This window comes from Mastomys coucha, unplaced genomic scaffold (assembly GCF_008632895.1).
Source record: "Mastomys coucha isolate ucsf_1 unplaced genomic scaffold, UCSF_Mcou_1 pScaffold18, whole genome shotgun sequence".
Taxonomy (NCBI): Eukaryota; Metazoa; Chordata; class Mammalia; order Rodentia; family Muridae; genus Mastomys; species Mastomys coucha.
In genome coordinates this window covers 93,469,294-93,490,289 of record NW_022196900.1, presented here as the reverse complement: position 1 = coordinate 93,490,289, position 20,996 = coordinate 93,469,294, and the positions used below count along the sequence as shown (strand labels likewise).

The 20,996-nt window shown below is 46.2% G+C and overlaps 1 protein-coding gene and 1 non-coding gene across 3 annotated transcripts in view; one reads left to right on the top strand and one right to left on the bottom strand.

Annotated features, from left to right (window-relative positions):
* Positions 1-20,996, top strand: part of Zbtb40 (zinc finger and BTB domain containing 40) — a 68,869-nt gene that overhangs the window by 13,336 nt on the left and 34,537 nt on the right. The window contains exons 1-3 of one of the 2 annotated variants that reach the window (XM_031379119.1): positions 493-704; positions 16,280-17,005; positions 17,635-17,768. In XM_031379119.1, the coding sequence (XP_031234979.1) occupies positions 16,333-17,005; positions 17,635-17,768 (807 nt within the window). In that variant the 5' untranslated portion in view covers positions 493-704; positions 16,280-16,332. Of the gene's footprint in view, positions 1-492; positions 705-16,279; positions 17,006-17,634; positions 17,769-20,996 lie in introns of those variants that run through there. The other variant, XM_031379118.1, reaches the window with a different exon arrangement.
* Positions 9,163-9,289, bottom strand: LOC116097319. Its single transcript, XR_004121359.1, has one exon. It is a non-coding gene; the product is annotated as a small nucleolar RNA SNORA17 (small nucleolar RNA).

Here is a 20,996-nt window from a genome sequence, read left to right as displayed (position 1 = left end):
AATGTTTTAAAATGTATATGGGCATTTTGCCTGTGAGTGTGTCTATGTACCACTTGGGTGCCTGGTGCCCACAGAGGCCAGAGAGGACATCAGATTTCCTAGAAATGGAATTATAGATGCTTGTGAACTGCCATGTAGGTGCTGGAAATCGAACTTGAGTCTTCTGGAGGAGTAGCCAGTGCTATTAACTACTGAACCCCAGTGGTTGGTATTAACTCTTTAGCCCCTGGTTGATATTTTAATCACAGTCAAAGAAGGAGTAACCAAGGCACTGTGTACCATGTCCAGTGTTGTACCAGTCTGAGGCACAGAATCCTCCTGCTGAGGGCCTCTGTTGTTTGCTTAGAAGTTGAGCGTTTTAGTTTTGGCCCAAATACAAACATAAGATTCAAAAGCTAGGATCCTGGTTTCTGGCCTCAGCATTGCTTAGATTTATGAACAACTTGGGCAGGCTACTTAATTTTTGTCTGTCTCTTCATCCATAAATGAATACAGTTGAGTTGTGTAGTCTCTAAGCATAAATAAATTGTACAGTTTTCTGACTTTTATTTCTTAGTTTTTGACAGCATCCTGCTAGGCAGCCCACATTGGCATCTGACTCACCATCCTGCCCTGTGCTGAGGTCACAGGCACCACCACACGGTCTTCCTTCCCCTTCTTACAAAGGGTCATTCCATGATGGTGTACATCGATGCATGAATTTTGTAAGTTTTAATCTGGTGATGAGTGGTGGGAAGGCAGGCTGAGTAATGAGGCCTGTGGAGAAAGCCAGGGGGGAGTGAGGCTGAGTGGAACAGAGGGACGAAGGGCTGAGTCTGCAGCCAGCGTGTGGTTGATGGCAAGGAAGGGAACAGGATGAAGCTGAGTTTGAAGTAAGTTGGGAAATTCCTTGGAATTAGGCAACTTGGAAGAGGGAGAGGCTGATCTGCCACGGATAGATGCTTAGAGTAAAGGTAAGGCTTCGGCCAACGTCAGTGAGTGACCTCCTTGCAAAACCTCAGCTCACGGGCAGTGCTCATCAGAGACCCGCATGTATCTGTCACAGGAGAAACCAGGCTGCAGGAGAGTACAGGACCTCAGTGGTGCAAGAAACCAGACACACTGTCATTTGGCATTGCACCTTAATCCTAAAACTTGCATGCAGAATTTACTCTAAGGACCAAGGTGATTTATGGGGCTTTATCTAAACATTGGCTGCGTATAGCCTACTTCCTTCTGCTGTCTTCTGTGATTTGTAAAGGCTTTCTGATGCTGTCTGTTCTGGCCACTTGCTTCTTTTCACAGATTATTACAAAGAATAGGCATAGCTCACGTTATGGATCCATTCTCTGATGTGTATTGAGTTATTTATGTTTCTCAAGTCCAGCCAACTGTGAGACTCTGCAAGGATAGGGTTGTGCATCTGTAAGGCTGATAGCCAAGCCAGACCTTTTGGTAAGTTAAGTTCAGGCCATCTGAGGAAGTTTCTTGGCAGCCAGCTAGCTGGCCTGTGCCAGCAGCACTCTCTTACATGCATAGCTTCACTCAGTCTGTAGCAAAGTGCAGTAGGAGCAAGGCTCCTCAAATGGGGGCATTCCCATCAGGCTGGCTGGCACTTCATCTCCCCTGGAGAGGCTTGGGAGCCTGGAAGCCCTGGCAACCAGAGAAACTGAGGTACAAAGTGAGAACAGGGAGCCAGTCGATAGGAGGGTAACTCGGTGGAGTACGGCACTTACTATGTCAGTCTGGTGACTTGAGCTTGATCTGGTCATCCATATGTGCTAGTTTCCTTTCTTTGTTTAATAAAACACACTGACCAAAAGCAACTACGGAGGCGAGGGTTTATTTTCGCTTACAGGTTAGTGTCTGTCATTGAGAGAAAACAGTGGAGGAACTCAAAAACTTGAGTTTTTAAGTGCAGAAACTTGAAAGCAGAAATCATAGAACAACACTGCTTGTTGGCTTGCACATAGGTTCATGCTTAGCTAGTCTCCTTGTATGTAGCCCAGAATCAACTGCCTGGGGATTGTTACTGTTGACAGTGGGCCAGGCCCTCCCATATCAATAATCAAGACAGTTTGCCACAGACATGCCCACAGGTCAGCCTGATCTTGGCAATGCTCCAACTGAGACTCCTTTTCTCAGGTGACTCTAGGCTGTGATAATTAACAATTAACACAAAGGTAAAGGAAAACAGGGACTCTACAGAGTCGTTCTCTGACTACGTGTGCTGGGACATCTCCCCCACGCCCAAAATATAAATAATTTTTTTAAGAGCAAGGAGCCAGGCAGATATGCAGTTGAGCTGTGCCTAACATTAATGACTACGTTGCTGCCTTGGGCAAATTCCCTTGCTGGATACCTCCACTGTAAAATAGAGATAGTATGCTTTCCCCCTGGCAGGGATGTTAAGGGAATAAAATGGGATAGAGAATGCTTAGCCTGTGCTCCTGGCATTGGCATTAAGAATCAAGGATATGGAAAAGAGGAAGATTTAGTAGACTGGCCAAAAAACCAATGTTTTAATCGTCTCCTGCTCACCCTCTTGATGAGGAGGGGTTCCTGTTCAAGGAGTCTAGGGATGGCCTTACACAGGAAACCTGACAGAGGGTGGGAACAATGTGCAGCTGTACAGGAGCCCAGTGAACACTGAGTGCCCATGGGAGGCAGCCTCTGCAGTACCCAAAGGATGTGACTGGCTTCTTCAGCAACTTTCGGGGAGCTGAAACCCACTGCTGAGGGCAAATAGGAGCTGCAATTGGTCTCTGATAAAAGTTTGTTCTGTCGAGTAACCTGGAGCTGAGTGTGGAGGGACTGGTTTTAGGTGCTTTGAAATCGTCTTAATATCGCCAAATTCCAAGGCAGTATGCAGTATTGAGTTTTAATTTCTGACACCATGAAATAGTGGTCTGGAATGCCACTGCAGGCAGCTTTCAGGATCTAGCCAGGAGGCTGCTGAGAAGCGGGGCTGTGTGAAGGAGGACAGATGCATCGTGTTTAGAAAAGAAATGTCACAGTAGGTCATGTAAAGTGGCGTGGGCCAAGATCTGTTTGCTGTACTTAGTTCTGCACAAATTAATGGCTTGTATGCCATTTGTGGCCCTTCAGAGGCTTGCCCAGTCCTGGTGACCACTTCTTCACCCTAGGTAAGGAGTAGCTTGTCTTGAAAGGGAACCCTGTTGGGTCTAGTTAGATTGACAACAGCCAGGGAATCTGGAGGTTCTTGAAAGGTCAGTTGTGGGAATGCAGGCCAGAGGCACTTGGCTTGTTGCCAAGAAGCTTTGGACCTGGCTATAGAGATGTAGAACCCTCTGCATTCTGTAGGTTGATGCCCACAGACACTGGAGTGTTGTGGCTGTTCTTGTTTTGAAGAGAACCAGGGCAAAAGGGAGGGATGTGCCGATGACTTGTAACTTTGTAGACATGAAGTGTTGCTTTTAACATATTTCAAGATAATCAAAAACGGACAAGTGTGATTTGAAGTTAGCCGTGGCAGACAGTACCTGGCTACCCCACAGCATCTGTATCACCTGGAGCTGTTATGAGTGCAGAATCTTGGGCTTCATGCTAAAACTTGTGGGTCAGAATTTCCTTTGACAAGATCCCCGTGTGATTCTTAGGAACATTAAAGCCTGGGAAGTTGCTCTGGTGGGTGAGAGGACTTGGGTTTCAAGTGAGACAGATGGAATGAGACACTCACTGCCTTTGTTGACTTGCCTGTTTAAGGCCTTGGGCTGTTGCTTAACATCTTCACTGTCAAGGCCTTATTGTAAGTGGAGCGCAACACCTCACTGGGTTGTTAGCACTAAACAGCCTAAGAACTGCTTAGAAACATAGCAGGGTTCATCATTATGGTGGCTTTTAGTGACTCTGATTAGTGACATCCTAGTGTAACTTGGTAGAAAGATCAGGCTGTCAGTGCTGACAGAAGGCATGGATTAGTAATTTAGAAAAATTGGCCACCAAACATAGTGGCCCTAGAGAGGCCAGGCTGGGTTTTATAACAAGAACCTGTTTTAAGAAACCAGGGGCTGAGACTGTTGCTCAGTGGTACAGCATTTGTTTAGTTAGCATCTAGAAAGCCCTCAGTTTGATCCCTAGAATCTCACAAAAGGAAGAAATGAGAGAATGAAAGGGAAGAGAGAAGCAGGGTCTCCTGAGGCTGGGTGGTGGGTAGATGCGGTTAGTTCCCGCTCCTTGAGGAGAGGCTAGAGTGCTTCTGTTAAGTAACCAATGGTTGACAGCTCCGTTGATTAGAGAAGAGTTGCCTGTAGGAAGGGGTCGGTGGGGGGGGGGGGGGGGGGTAGCTAAGTCTTAGCAACCAGTTTAGCCCTGCATTGTAGAGCACATAACCTTGGCTTGTGTGTTAAGTCAGGACTTAGCCTTTTATTAGCTGTTTGGTTCTTTCATAAAGTATTTAACGTATCTGTGCCTTACTTTGCATCTATGCACAAGGGTAAATGGGTTTGTGAGCTGTAAGTCCCAGTACATAAGCAAGCTATGTGTCTATGCAGCTCCTTGCTCAGGAGGTAGCCTCCGAACTCCCTGAAGGTATGTGCTATACCTGAGTCGGCCCTTAGACCTTCCATGCTGGAGTTCTCCAGAGCTATTCTGGCTGACAGAAGGAATTCCCAGTGGCCAGAGCGTGCCTTAGGAAAGACCACTGGCCCACAGAGTAGTTATGTCAACCAAGAGCACTAGTGTTTGGGGCAGAGTGCTGACAATGGTGATGGTAAGATTAGAAACACGTATGTGTGAGAGACACGGCGGTGAGCCTACAGCAGCACAGGAAAGTCTGCATTCCTTGCTGCAGCTCTGCTTATCAGGCAGTGTTAGAGAAGATACTAACTGACAGCTACTTTTGAACTTGAGAAATCCAGGCCTGCTCAAGGCTGCAGTCACCCTTTTCTAACCTCACCAACCGTCCCTGCTTTCTCAGAAATAATTGCCAGGGCTTCTCTTTTAACTTGACTGATTCCTCTGGTAGCTTACATTTGAAATCATCTCTTCGTGTGGAGCGATCCCCCATTTCTTGTCTCGAGTGTGTGATCTTTGCTCTAATTATGTTGAGAGAGCCACTTATTTCACCTGGCTCTGGTTGTTTGTGAGACACTAAACAGCCACAGGGTTAAGGCAGACTAGGATCAGAGAGCAGCTCAGCCTCTCAGGACCTCAGTCTCTTCCCTTGAAAAGGAGGAGATTGGACTAAGGTCATCTGGTCGTGTGACAGGAGTACGTGACAGATAAAGTAATGAAATCCTGTGCCGGGAAAGCAACCAAAAGGGCTCTCCAAGGTCCTCGGCTCTGGCTGCCACAGAGCCCAGGCAGTGAGACAGAAAGCAAGATTGGAGAGGAGACATTAAAGCAAGAGGTAGAATTAGTACGGGATCCAAACTGACAATCTTTGACCAAGAATTAATTAGAATAGTTTTTCTCTCCTGCAATAGAAACCCAGCCATTGGGAACCTACAGCTGGTTACTGATAGACAGTGTGGGGAGGATGTCTGGGCATCTGTCTTTGCTGCTGGTCCCTCTCCTGGATCCGCCCATCTGACCTCTCCTAATGCTCCAATCAGCTGAGTTCTTCCTATTTTGGAAGCTCTGCCCTCAAAATGCAGGTGCCCTTTCTTCTGCTCAGTGTCTGACCCACTGTACTGCTGTCACTTGGTGGTGACACCTATATCACCAGGGTCTGGTGCAGTGCCATGGGGTCCCTTCAAGAACTAAGCCCACATGTCTCCTCTTCCTAGAGCACTTGATCTTTGCTCTCACCTTTGAGTCATGTCTAAGTGGCAAGTACAGCTCCAACCCTTTGCCTTCTCCTGCTACTCAGCAGATGCCTTGCCCACCCGTTGTCGCTCCCTTTTCCATCCTCAGACTGAGTCCATTTGAGAGTTCTGTTTGCAGCTGTAGCTGTGTTGGGTGAGTTAGGTGCTCTCATGGACATGGGACTTGATTTATATTCCACTGGTCTCCCACAACACCTAGCAGTGTGCCGAGCCAATGCTGGTGTGGGCTGCTGCCCTGAGACTCATGGGAAAGCAAGTACAGGAGGTCTAGTCTCTGCTCAGTGCTAGTGCAGCGATGCCTTCACTCACCTGAGGCTGTGGAGGGCAGAACGTTTTCAGTGTCTATGGACAGTGTAACCTGCAGCATTATTTCCTTCTTCTTTAAAGAAATGTCACCTTCCCCAACTATGCCTTTGCTCCTGCTTGCTTTCTCCTGCTTTTCTCCTGTGTTCTTTGTAACATAAGGATCCTCAAGACTTCCAAATCCTTTTTGGAAGGAGTCGGGGTAGGAATTTAAATAAATAAATATTCTTTGTGCCCCTTTTAGAAAGCTGGCCTAGTTTTCTACTTTGTGTTGAATTCCCATTTGTGTTTTGGGTCATTATACAGCACTTGGTTCAGCCAATTAAGTTTCTTCTGTCTGCTGTCTTTATTCTGAGTCAGTATAGCCTTTTCTTGAGGCTTTAATAGTGCTCCTTTGAGGAGCATCCTTCTTTCTGGAGTTCTTTCTTGTTGCTTAAACGTTTTCCCCATGGGACCTTTGACAATTTCCCCCAGCCTAGCAATTTCTGCAAGTGCTTCATAACATACTTTCTATTGCTCCTGTGTCAATCTTCAACACTTAGAGATTTCAACACTTAGTGATCTTAAGTTTCTTTACCTCCCAGACCGCACTGTACAGAGTCTTCGATTTTCTCTCCATGGAACTTCCCTGCAAAGGGAGTGAGGCTGGGACAGGAAAGCATGGTGGAAGCTGTGCCAGTGTAGCTCAGCCTCTGGACTTTCTGCTGCTCCCGCCCCACAGCCACAGCTGTATGGCTCATCACATGCATGAACTTAGTAACAGAGTTCTGTAGCAGAAAGTGCCTTGCAGAGGTTGCCTAGGTTGTATAGTTTGTTTCTCAACTGTAGCTCTGGGCTTTCTGTAGCCTATTCCCTCAAAGTGGTTACAAAGGTTGTATAATTTGTTTCTTTAAAGACAGATACTTAAGTCAGAAGGCCGGTTTCAAAAGTATTTAGAGCCTCCCTTGGTAGTACATGTAGCTAATTCACTAGTGCTTACTGCACATAGCACTATTTAAGGGTATACACACACACACACACACACACACATGCACTATAGTTTTTAAAAGTTCAATCAGAGGATCCTCACTTCTTGACAAGAAAACTGTTGTCTTTGTACTTAGTGTGATCACTAATACATGTGCATTTATCACCCGTCTTAATTTGTTTCTGCTTTGTGCACTTCCCTTGTCTTCCTTTTCCCTCCCTCACTACTGGTTTACTCATGTTTTCCTTACTTGTTTTTATACCTCTAGTTTGTAAATACCTTTTTATGCCTTTGGTTTATAAATTCCTTTTTCTTTGTATCTGTTGTTAGAGAACAGACCCAGGGTCTCGAGTGTGCCGGGTAAGGGACTACCCTACCCCTGAGCTGTCCCAGCCCTGGCATCTATCTCTATGCTCACACATGTCATTATGGATGCTTAGCAGGGAAGTTACTTGGAGCATTTTTTGACTGATAGAAAATGGTCTAATCTCAGCTGATCTCTAATTCCAAGAGTCAGCCCATTGGTGTCTGAGACCACACACCTCAGTAGCAGCAGTTTGTCTTGTGGAAGCCATGGAGTGACATAGTGTATCCCATGGTATACTGTTTTGTCCACACTTCTTCTTTTTCTTCCTTTTTTTTTTTAAGATTTATTTATTTACTATATGTAAGTACACTGTAGCTGTCTTCAGACACTCCAGAAGAGGGCGTCAGATCTTGTAACAGATGGTTATAAGCCATCATGTGGTTGCTGGGATTTGAACTCAGGACCTTTGGAAGAATTGTCCACACTTCTTTGCTTGCAAATATTTATTGCAGTGAGTCTTTGGTCTGTTTTGAGGCCTCTGGCTTCTGCTACACTATCAATACTGGAACTTCACTGGGACTCTGCTTGGATATCCTGTTGTTGCCATGTGTCATGGAGATCCTGTGGTTTTGGACTAGCCCCTTCATGCATTCCAGTAGTTCATGGATGAGGTAGATGTTGGGATAAGCCAACTCAAATCCCGGGATCTGGGTCTGAGAGGTATCAGAGCTTTCATCCCACTAGCTGTCCCACACCAACACCATTAGGATGAAACTCTCCTGCCCTGACTCAGCTGGCCCATCTAGTGCCACAGCCAGCAAGGGCCAGAGCCAGCTGTCCTGTTCTCATGCCCTCAGGGCTGGCTCATCTACCTCCCACTCCCCTATCAGGAACAGGTCTACTGTGCTGCTCAGGTGAAGTTCAGAGCCTACTCTCCCACGCACTGTAGCAGGCAAGGGGCGGGGTCAGCCTTCCTGTTCTCAAGACCGTGGGGCCAGCTCTCTAGCCTGTCATAGGTGGCAAGGGACAAGGAGGACATCTTTTCCTCATTCTCACCACCCCACAGCAGACAAGAGTCAGGGTCTGGTCTTCCTCACTCATGCAGAGGTTGGGGGAGGGCTCACTCACAAGTCCCTCATTCAGGGTTAGCTCATCTGTGCTATCCAGCTGAGGTGCAGGGCCCTCTCCCAAGTATTGCAGCAGGTGAGTGGCAGGGCCAGCTCTCCTGTTCTTAAAACCCCAGGGCCAGCTCTTGTGCCTGCTGTAGGTGGCAAAGGACTAAGGTATGAAAGGGCATCCCTCCCTTACTCATTCATCTTACCACAGGGCAAGCAAGTGGCGAGACCAGCTCTCCCATGCTCATACCCTCAGGGTGGGCTTGCTCATACACCTGCCACCAAGGTCAGTTCTATGCTGTCCAGGCAAGGTACAGGGTCAGCTCTACTGCTCTCATGACCCTAGGGCCAGTTCTTCCAAAATGCCCAGGCAAGGCATTTGAGGCCAGTTCTGCACAGCTCCTAGGCGTCAACATGTCCCTGGGCAGCAGACCAGACCAGGGACATCTGCCTGGCTTTTGGTGGTAGCAGACCTCAGCTACTGTGAGGCCACAGACCCAGATGTGGCTCCCAGTGGCAGCACAGGCCTCATGCATGGGGCCAACTGTCCCAGTCTGGGTTCTTCTAGTCTTCAGCTTGCTCCTGATAAGCCCTAAGGCCCTAAGCAGGGTTTATCTCCTGCTGACTTCCTGCCCTGGGAGCTTGTCCAGGCCCTGTGGTGCTGGGTTGGAGGTCGTCCTCTCAGGCTCACTTTCTTCAGGGAATGTTAGGGTGCTCATCATTCAGATGTTCACAGGGCAGAACACTGAACATAACCATAGCCTCTCCTCTCTGCCACCTACTGATGCACATGGGACACAGCAGCCACCCCTGCCAGGGTTGAGACAGACAGGGTCTCACCTTGTGGTCCTGACTGGTTTCTCATTCTGACTCTTTCTGAGTCCGGCAACAGCTGCTTGATGCCAAGCTTCGCCTAATTTGTGCCCTGCATACAGGACTGTCTAGTCCGGTGCTCTTACTTGTCTGCTTTCTCTGGTAGTTTCTTTAAAATGCCTCCATTTTACATGTAGTGTAGACAGGAATCTCCATCAGGAAATTGTGCAGTTTCTCAAATTGTTACTTTATATTTTCACCAACAGAAGACAGTCCAGTTCTCAGTACACTAATGTTTCTCATTTTCGTTGTGCTGCTAGCTTTGTGGTTTCTTTGTTGCTGCTGTTTCTCTTGCCTTATCTCTGATGTCTGGTTCATTTTTCCCTCCCACAGTGGCCCTGTCACAGATGCTCTCCTAGTCGCACACTTTGAGGCTCATCTCAAATGGTACTTCATCATCTTGTGCATGCTTGGTTTATAAACATATCCCTAGATGTGAAAACAGTGTTCCTCCGTTTCTCCTGACACCATTGCTGGGAATGGGAAGTCAGTATTATGTCTGCCATTGTGTTAATTGATATTTTGAAATTTTCATTCTTAAGACATGTGTCTATCTGTAACTTTATGTATTTTATTCTGGGGGTTGCTTGTGTATTGCATGTTCATAGAAGCATAGCAGAAGAAGAGTGTTGTGGGTGTCCTGTGTCACTCACTGATTTACTCCCTTGAGGCAGGAGGGTCTCTTACTGAGTCAGAAACTTGCCACTTGGGCTAGGATAACAGACTTTGCCTGTCTCTGCCCACTTTTCCTCTCAGTGCTGGCATCAGAGGCACACATGAGCATGCCAAGCCTTTACACTAGTTCTGGGGAGTCAAACTCAGATCCCATGCTGACACAGCATGCACTAAGCCATCTTCCCAGCCTGTCTTTAATTTTAGAAAGTTCTCAGGAATGGTGTGTTCTCCTGTGTGTTCATGTCTCCACCTAGAACACCCTACTGACGTCTGTCAGGCTTCCCATTCTGTTCTCTTCAGTCTTAGCTTTCCTTTCCTATTTTCTGTCTTCCTAATTCTACTGTCTGTTGTGAGTAGCTGTCCCAGACTTCTCTTCAAGTGAAGACCTTTCTCTTCGGTTCTGTCTAATCTGTTCGCAGTGAATGGATTTCTGTGACTAGTTCCTGCGTGTGTGCGCGTGTGTGTAGCCTGTATTCATGGTATTGCCTGCTGTGTCTCATCCTGTTGGTTTAGTTTTTATTTTCATTCACTACTGGGTACTGAAGATCTGCCCATGTCTGTCTCAGTAACAGGATGTTTCCTGTCTGGTGGCCTGTCTTCTGTGGTGTATACCCCTTCCATTTCTGCTTACCTATTCTCTCCATCATGGATGTTTCTAATCCCTCTCATCTCTCTGCAGGGATCAGTGTGTACGCAGGAGAATGCTTTGTAGCCTGCAGGGCATGTGTGTACTGCCTGACCCCTGAGCTCTTTACCAGATTCCCTTCCTAGAACAGTGTGGATTTCAGACCCACCAGTGGTACCCTAAACACCTATGTGATTCTATTTGACCTTGAAGAAAACGAGCAATTTCTCTGGGCCTTGGTCCAGAGCGAAAAAGGAGTTGATAAGCAGAATGAGTCATTATTTTGTAACAACTCCATCACTGCCTTGGAGTCACTTCACATGCCCTTCCCTGAACATTCCATTTTCCCCCCTAAGATTATAGGACTTTGTATATTTTTTAGTTATTAATCCGTTGATGCCTTTAAACTTTGTAGATGTTATCTCCCACTTGTGGATCCAGGTAGCAAGTTCTGTTGATATCTATACACATAAAATATAAGCCCTCCTGTTTCTTTTAGGGCACCATTTAAGAAGTCTTTTCTTACCTTCACTTCAAAGGTCCCCTCTGAAACTCTCTTCTGTTACTTGCTCACCTGGCCTTCTTCACGTGCTCTGTGGTGGCAAGCATCCTTTCTGGGTTTTTCTGTTACTCTGTGTGAGGTTTGCTTTAGGCTATGAAAGTTGTCCAGTTTCTTCTGATGCATTCCAGAGACAAGTTTTTGTGTTAATTTCTCAGATTGGGATTCCCATAAGACACAGAATGCTTGCTGTGCCTGTGTGTCAGGGGCCTGTGTGTGGTTCCCTGCATCAGGTCTAGATGACTAGGGGCTTCTGTCAACTTCCTGGTGCTCAGTGCTACTTTAGCTCAGGGGGATGGGCCTGGGCCCTGGGCTTCATGCAGGGTCTCAGTTCCCGCTCCCTGTCCTTGGTCTGCTGGAAGCCACATCTCTTGCCTGCATTACTGCAGTGTCCTTCAAGTCCAGAGCCTGTACAGGAACTTGAAAGCCCACGGGGCCACTGGTCTCAACTCCCATTTACTATTCCAGCTTTGATTTTGATGTCTCTTTCATTTTCAGGTGCCTGGGGATTTTTTTTTAACTTGACTATGTATTTTAAAAGCATTTCTGTGGGTTTTTATCCAGCATTTCTGTATGTCTGTCGTGGTAGAAAAGATGACTTTATACCACCTCAGTGTGCTGTTTTGCCAAAGGTCGGTTCTGAAATTAGCAGTCCTGTTAGTTTTACTATTCTTTTTACTCTTTAATATTATTAAGTAGTCCTTGCCTGTCCTTGAACATTTTGGGCTATAACTACCTCCATTCTCCTTTTGTTGATTAAGTCTACCACATTGCTAGTATCCATACTCACTGTGTGATGCTCTTCCGAAGGACCTGGGCTCAATTCCCAGCACCCAGATGGTACTCACAGCTGTCTGTAACTCCAGTTCCCAAGGCTCCAACACTCTCCTCTGGCCTCCGTGGGTATTGTAGGCATGTGATGCACTTATATACATGCAGGCAAAAACACCCATACAAATAGCATAAATATGAATAAAAATCTTTCTTACTCTTTCTCATTTTTTTAAAGAGATCCTGTCATTTGATTGACTTGTTCTTACTCTGCCTGACAGCTTATTCATCAACTTACTGCATTATTTTTCTTTTTACTTATTACTAAGAATATTCAGTAGTTTGACCACAAGGATCCCATGGGCAGTGCTTACATTTTTGATTTTCTGCATTTTTTTTCTTTTGCTCTAAGTGGCATGAAATGGAGACAGATTCCTGTGGTATTTGTGCTGCTCTGGCTTCACTTGAGTCAGCAGCCCTCTGTCCATGCACTGAGAGACACACAGGGCTTCTCCTCTGTGGCTTTTATGCAGCCATGGCTGGACTGGCGACTGTTATGTAGACCTGGGGTGACCCTCTGCCTCCTTGCTGCTTGGGTTGCGGGCATGTATCCCTTCAGAAACCCATGTACCTCTTTGTAACATAAATGTACTCAAATGTAACAGCCTGTACTCAAATTGTGGGGCCAAATGCTCCCAGCCACCCTCTTTAAGGAAGCTGAAAAGATTATATGAATGAACAGATGCAGCCACTGAGGTGTGGGTGAGGGGTGGAATGGCTACAAGTGGAAAAGAATTCTATAGTCTCTTGGAAGTGACTCTGTAAGATTTACTCTGTGTGTGAGTGTTTTGCCTACATGTATGTCTATGTGCTCTGTTTGTCCCTGGTGCCTGTGGAGAGTTACAGGTGGGTATAAGCCAGCCTGGGGCACTGGTGGAGTTCTAGGAGGGAGAACTCAAGAAAGTGTGCAGGGTGCCCTGTGCCTGGGTGCTCAGCCTTCATCAGTCAGGTCAGGTTTTCCTGACCCGGCTTGTTTGATGGAGGCTTTTGCACAAGGCCTCTGTTTCTGGTGATCTTCTGCCTGCACCCAGCCTAGGTAGCAAGTGTCTCTCTCCTCTATTCAAGGTTTCTCCATCATTCAGCTTTTTGATCATTATCAGGACCATGGTGCTTTAAACACCCTTCACATGTACACTGAAGCCAGGGCTCTAGGTAAGGGTTGTTTCTGTTTCCCAAGTGTCAGAACACGTGAGACTAGTTGTAGATGCCAAGAGAAGCAGCCACGATTATTTAACAAAGGCAGCTACTCTTTCTCTTCTATTTAAAGAGAGATTCTGCACCCTTCTCTTACTCGATGGAGATACCACAGTGTTGTCATCAGTATAGAGTCCACAAATCCAAACCTGAGCTGTGTCCTCTTTACCTGTCTTCTTCAGTGTCATCTAGGCCATCCTGTCAGTGACCTGCCTGATGTTTCTCTCCTCCTTCACACCATTCAGTTCCTAAATCACTTGGACTGTCCTTCTGTCTCCACCTCTAGTAAAGACCCTCACTGGTTGTTCTGGATCTCTTTTGGTGGTAGAGTCTGCCTTTAGAATTATCCTCCTTAAATTCAGAAACACCACTGAAATAACATTTAAAATACGTCTTTGACCATGTGTCTTTCTATCACAAACTCTTCAGTAGCTTCTCCTTGCCTTTAAGAGAAAACCGGGGTTCTTCCATGTGGCCTACTAACCACTGTGCACAGATCCCTGTCTGCCTTTCCAGACCCATCTCTTGACTCTCCCAATCCTCTGCTTCATATTCTAGCACCACTGATCCATTCACAGCCTTCCTCTACCTCAGGCCCCTGCTCAGGAGGACTCTTCTTACCTGTGTGCCTTCTACAGGCTGCACTGCATGAACTGTCTCCGCTCTTGCCACCCACTTACCTCCTCATCTTTTAAGATGAAGCTCAGAGAGCTAGGGAAGTGGCTCAGTGTGTGTGTTTGGTACACAACATGAACACCTGCGATTAGATATCTGTGTAACATCTCTACTCCCAGCACAGAGTAGGCTGGGTGGTATCTGCATTCACATGCATTGTATACACACACACACACATAACACACACATAGAGTCAGTTAATATTCTTCCTCCAGATTTTACCCCTACTCCTGGGCTCCTCTGTCCAAAACTAGGTTGTTACGTGCGTATTGCAAATCCCTATCATTACATTTTGCTCTACTTGGTGTTTCTTTCTACCGAGTCATCAGCAATATCGTGCAAGGCAGCATTTTAAGCACTGAGAGACAGCAGGTGGTAAGGACCCTCTCCCAGTAAAGCTTAGGCATTACCTAGGACAAGTAAGGCATGGCCCCCACACCACATACCTGTAGGTGATGCATGATAGCTGAGAACAGACAAGGTGAGGACAGTGACCCTGACCAAGTGTTCTTGCCTGGAAATGTCCTAGACATGAACTATTTTGGATATATTGGTTTTTGGAATATATGCCTATAGAGACTTGATGAAAGGCCCCTGAATGTAAACACAGTATTCATTCTTGTTTGTTGCCCACTAGCCTGAAGGTTAGTGCACACAGATACTATTATCAGTGCACTGGAGTGTTGACTGTTGAGCCTGTATCTATGACACCATATTGGTGCCATTTCCTTTTTAGCCGGCAATGGTAGCACACTCCTACAAACTGATGCCCCGATTTTCTCAGTAGTTTGGGAGGCAGAGGCAGGAAGACCAGCTTGGACTATATAAAGAAAGACATTGTGTCATAAAGCAAACAGAAAGAAAGAATGAATGAAGTAGTTTCTAACTCGAAGCATTTTGGATTACACGTGTTCCATCTGTGTAGCCCTTGAGCACTGGGCTGAGAGAGGTGAGAGAGCCAGCCTGGCATGCATGTGAAGAACCCTGTGGGTGCCATGTGCTCTGTGTGATCCTAGGTCAGCAAAGAAGGCGGTGCACATAGCTGAGGGCGGAGGAACAGAGTGTGGAGGAGCTCAGGCAGCCAGTGGTAGTTGGATCATGGTGCAGTTCATTGTAAGAACCTTAACTTTGATCTAGCACTGAAGCCTTTAAGACATTATTGCACAGAAATGCTGGGCTCTGGCTGTGAGCTAAGTAGATCACTCTGGCTGTTGAATAGAAGGCAGGGAAGGCAGGGGCATGGAGATCAGCTATGAGATTATTGCAGAAACCCTGACAATTGGAGATGATGGTTTAGGCTGGCCACAAGGAATGACAGATGCTAGGATTTACATATATTGCAAGTAGAGCCAGTGGGATTTTAAAAGATTGGATCTAGTGTATAAGGAAACACCACCATCAGAGGTTACCATGGGCTTTTATTTTTATTTTATTGTATGAGTGCTTTGTCTGCATGTATGCCTGTGTACTACATGCATGCTTGGTAGCCTTGGAGGTCAAAAGCGGGATCCAGATTCCCTGGAACTGGAATTGCAGACAGTTATGAGCTGCCACATATAGATGCTGGGAATCAAACTTGGGTTTTCTAGAAGAGCAGCTAGTACTTTTAACTGCTGAGCCATCTCCACAGCCCCACGATAGGGGTTTGGTGTGAACAGTTAGGATATGATTTCTGGAGAGTGGGGAAGATGGCAGGGAGCTTTGGAGTCAGAAAGTTTCAGAAGCCTGTACGTTTCCATTTGGAAGTATTGAGAAAGAACACAGGAAGTTGACATATGCATGCTGAAACCAGGTATTAAGAGAAGGCTTGAGCTGGAGAAGTGATGAAGAATGCCCAGCAAAGGAAACAGGGAAGCCTGATCAGGGAGTCAGTGGAAGCATACGAACCACGTGACACGTTTGTCCCTGCCCAGTGCCATGACAGCTGAGTACTGGGACATTGTATGTCCAGTCTTTATATCTGTCCCTCCTGCTGGCCAGCACTCCTGAGGGGTAGGAGGGCCATACAGCAGAGCAGTTACAACTTCCAGATCAGCCAGTATTGATGATAGGCCTTTCCATAGCTGGTTTTCCCTAAGCTACTCTGTGGAATGGGGAAGTGAAGATGACTCCTTGCTAGAGTCAGCATGAGGATCCAGTGAGACCATGCGTGTAGGATACTAGGCATAGGCCCTGCCTAACTAATCACATAACTGTTATACTTACGGGTGACTCAGGAGCCCTGGTACCCTGCCCCTCCCTGCTGAGCAACGCGGATGGATGGATGGATGGATGGATGGATTGCTGTTATTAGATGAGTGAATTGTTTTTTGGCTTGTTGAGCATCTCCCCCTAGGCCTTTCTTTCCTGGATGCCTGTTTAACATAGTCCTTTGTGGGTCTTTCTAGGACTAGGTGGAGTCTGAAGGGCAAGAGGAAGGGGTTGAAGGTGGAATCACACCATGGAACTCCCCAACTACAGCCAGCAGTTGCTTCTGCAGCTCTATGCTCTGTGCAAGGAGCAGCGGTTCTGTGATTGCACCATTTCTGTCGGCAACATCTACTTCAGGGCCCACAAGCCAGTCCTGGCAGCGGCTAGCCTGCTATTCAAAACCCTTCTGGATAGCACAGACGCCATCTCCATCGATGCATCGGTGGTGAGCCCTGAAGAGTTTGCCCTCTTGCTGGAGATGACATACACTGGCAAGCTACCTGTGGGCAAGCACAACTTCTCCAAGATCATCTCCTTAGCAGATAGCCTGCAGATGTTTGATGTGGCTGTTAGTTGTAAAAATCTTCTGACCAACCTTGTAAACTGCTCTGTCCAGGGGCAGGTGATAAGGGGTATCTCAGTGCTGTCCTCAGAGGCAGGTAGCAAGGAGTCAGAGAAGCCTCAAGTAGAAGTCCTTTCCTCTGAAGGTGCTGGGGAGCCCATGCCAGCGGGCCCTGAGAAAGCCAAGACCAAGGAAGTAATCCACATAGCTACCCAAGAGATAAATGCAGACCCTCCCGTTGTCCAAGAGGTTCAGGTGGCTGCAGAGATCACAGGGGCGACTCCTCACACCGCTGAAGTTTGTTCCCCTTCCTCTGTTGGACAGATTTCAAGTGAGGCAAAGGAAGCCAATACAGAAGCAGGTAACAATCATTTGATTTTGGATTTTGTTTCATTTAAATTTGTATTTAATTGAAATATATACTTCTATTGTCAGTTACGGTATTTGGTGGGTTTTATTTTTTGAAATGCTTTGTTTAGTTGTCGTTTGTTATTTTGGAACTGAGTCCCTCTGTGTAGTCTCAGCTGGCTTGGAACTCACCATGCAGACCAGGTTGGCCTCTAACTCAGGGCAATCCTCCTGCCTCTGCTTCCCAAGTGTTGGGATTACAGGCATGCATCACCATGCCCCACAAATGTTTTGTTTCACTGATAATTTGCCAAAGGTCACCATTAGGTAGAAAACCACAATATACTGCAGCCCATCACTGGAATCTTCTTTTTAAATGCCTTGTTTGTTGGTATTGAAAGTTGAAGTGGGCTACAGAGCAGAGAGGCAATTCTAAGACAGCAATGCCCTGCTTCCCAGAGCGACCCAAGACTGCCACCAATCAGATGTTGTCAGGGGAAAAGCCTTGAAATGCTGACATCCTGCTTGTCCCTCATGTGCTAGGTGGGCTGTCTGCGACTGAGGGCTCTCGTCAGCTGAAACTGCTTTTTCACCATTTCAAGTGCTAAAGCCTGGTGTTATTTCTTTCTTGTCTTCATTCAGAGTACAAGAGAAAGCAGGAACAACTGGCTGTCCTGCTAAAACATGAAAGTTTCTTCTCAAATGCAGCCTTGCTCACCCCGGACACACTGAGAAGACTGGAGGAATGCTCAGAGATCGAAGGGCCTCAGAAGGAGGTAGGTGCCCTGAGCATCATTTACCTCTAGCTCACCATCTCAGGAATCCAAGTCAGTGGCCCTCACAGGGCAGAAAGAGGAAAATGTAAACGACTCAGATGAAATGGCCTCCCTCCCTTCCCAGAAGACCCAGGAAGTGATCCACATAGCTACTCAAGAGATAAACGCAGACCCTCCTACTGGCCCTAAGGCGGCCAGGTGGTGTGTTGTGATCCCATGAAAGTCAAACTTCTTTTTTCATCAGTTTTTGTTTTGTTCTTGAGACAGGGCCTTGCTCTGTAGCCCAGTCTGGCTTTGAACCCCCTCCCAAGCGCTAGCATTTCAGGTGTGTACCATGATGCCTGGACTACCATCAGTTTTGTTGTTTTCATTGTTGTTTTGTTTTGAGACAGGGGCTCACTACGTAGCCCTTGGTTGGTCTAGAACATGGTATGTAGACCAGACTGTCTTCCAGCTCACAGATATCCACCTGCCTCTGCCTCCTAACGTGTGTACCACCATGCCTGACATTATCACCAGTTTTGGCCCATATTCACACCATTCCTTTCCAATTAAATAAAACTGAGGCGGAAGGTAGTTTCAGATAACCGCAAATCAGAGAAGTAGAACTCAGAACATGCCTAGAGTATTTAATAGAAGCACAGAGCAAATGGCATCTCATGAGGAATATAGTGGCCCTTTCAAACATTAAAACTCAATGATAAACATTTGTTTGGTAATGCTATGCTAAACTTGATAAATAATTTATCTCATTTAATCCTCACAGAAATTATGCTTCTATTTTTTGACCTGTTTTATGGCAGAGAATACAAAGAGGTAATATAGCTTGGTAAAGGCACTGAGCCCATAAGACCCAGAGCCAGAGTGCAAATGAAAGGGTTCTGACAGTATGTGTGGTACTGAGGATAGAGTTCAGGGCCTTCCTTGTGTGTGAAGTATGTATTCTACCACCCAGCACGCATCAGCCTGAATTCTGACATAGAGAGCTGCATACTGAGTTATCCTGATTCCTGCAGGGCAAAAGTGACCCATATGTGTGTGTAAACAAACACGTGCCTGACAGGGAACTGCCAGATGGTTGTCACGCTGTGTTTTAGCTGCCCTTTTCTGTTTTCAGGGAGGCAACCCAGTCCCATGCCCACCTGTGCTCCACACACCATACCCTGCAGGGTTCATGCCACAGGCACTTAGAGCCCACCTGCTTCCTTTGTCAGCCTCCATCCCCCTGCTGAGAGCTCAGCAGGCAGACCCAGCAGGGGGCTGATCTGATGGGGCCTCGCTGCTGCAGGCCTGTTAACTGCTAATTCTGTCAGGGAAGGCCTGCCAGCATTTCATTGTTGTCCTGGCTCCTTGTAAGTTACTGTTTAGAAAATAAATTCAAGATTTTATATTGATTTTAACCTTATTAATAAATAGTTGGCCATAGTCATAAATTGCTGCCTTGAGAGCAGTGCTTTCTATAAGTCAACTCTGATGTCTCTCTGGGGGCGTGTGTGTGTGTGTGTGTCTGGGTGTGTGTATATGTGTGTGTGTATGTGTGTGTCTGTGTGTGTATGTGTGTGTGTCTGTGTATATGTATGTGTGTCTGTGTGTCTGTGTGTATGTGTCTGTGTGTGTGTATGTGTGTATGTATTTGTGTATGTATGTATGTGTGTATATGTGTCTGTGTGTGTGTCTGTGTGTGTGTATGTGTGTCTCTGTGTGTGTGTGTGTGCGCGTGTGTGTGAAATCATAGATCCCTGGTGACCTTTGTCTGATTGCCCTGAAGACGTTGTGCTTTTCTGTTTTCTGCACTTCCGTGTTCTCTTCACAGCTTACTCCATCATGTTTGTCACTGGTCCGTTACCTTGATAACAATGTTTAGATGCACCCCATCCTTCAGGACTTCTCTCTATCGGCGGTGCTCACGCTGTAACTCTTGTGTTCCTTTGAATTGTGTCTTTGCCCTTTTTGGATAACATTCTACCTAAAAGTGTCCATTGCAGGAGCCAGAGAAATGGGCCCAAGGGTTAAGAGTACTCACTACTCTTGCAGAGGACCTGGGTTTAGTTCCCAGCACTCAGATGGAGGCTTGCAATCATCCATAACGCCGGCCTCTGGACATGTCATGCACAATACAATACATACATACATGCAGGCAGAACTCTCATACACGTACAAGAAAAATAAATTACAGAAAAATATGCCTTTTATGTGAGTGTGTTGAACCCTCCTGTTTTCTTATTTTTCTTTCTAGTTCCTGTTCTAATCTTCTGATGGCAGTAACTTTAACAGTGTTTATAGTCCTGGTGCTGATCATTACAGGCCTATGTTACTTTTTCGAGTTTGGAGGTCAGTCAGTGTACCAGCTTTACAAACCACTTGGTGACTGTATTTAAAACTGCTATAGTTCATAATCTAGCTTTAGACTTCAGACAGAAAAAGGAAACAGTCTTTAAGAGCATACAATTAAATTAAATATAAGGGCAGAGGGTGTAGGTCCTGGAAGAGGTCTTGCCGAGTAAGTACAAGGACCCGCATTTGATCCCCAGCACTGCACAAATGAATTACTGAGTTAGGCTTAGGCTTGGGGAGTTGTCCTGTACCAGGTTCTCCTGCTCTTGTTCCTCTCAGCCAGCTCCATAGATGCATGCTTGACTGCAGTACACTGCATATTTTTAAGTGAACAGTTTGCTACAGTTTTAGTGTCTGTCCAGAAGTCAAGGTAGACATGTACTACCTCAAATCTTCTCGTGGCCTTGGGCAATCCATCCCTCCATTTACCTTCCCCTAATCAAGCTGCTTCAACCTTTTCTATTCACAACCCATCTATGCTTGAGAGAGTTTATGTGACCCTGGGAATACAAGTATAGAAAGTGTATGTAAACCCAACTTTTTTACTGGTAATCAATCATCAAGAACTTTACTTTAAAATAATTATTTGGTGTACGGTACTTTCATCATTTATTATAGGCAAAAGCAGATTTGTATCCTAATGAGAAAGATGCCTTTTTATGTGGAGAGTTAAATCCTGGCTGACTATTTGATACTACAAGACTCAGGGAGCATCGTCAGCTCTTTGCTTAATGCCTGGTCTTCACAGTCCTGAGTGCAGAGAGCATGGCCTCACACCAACTGGCAAGATGCTATGAAAGTCTGCCCTAACCCAAGCCAAAATTCATTTAACCTTTTTTTTTTTTAAGATTTATTTTATTTTTTATGTGTATGACTACACTGAAGCTATACAAA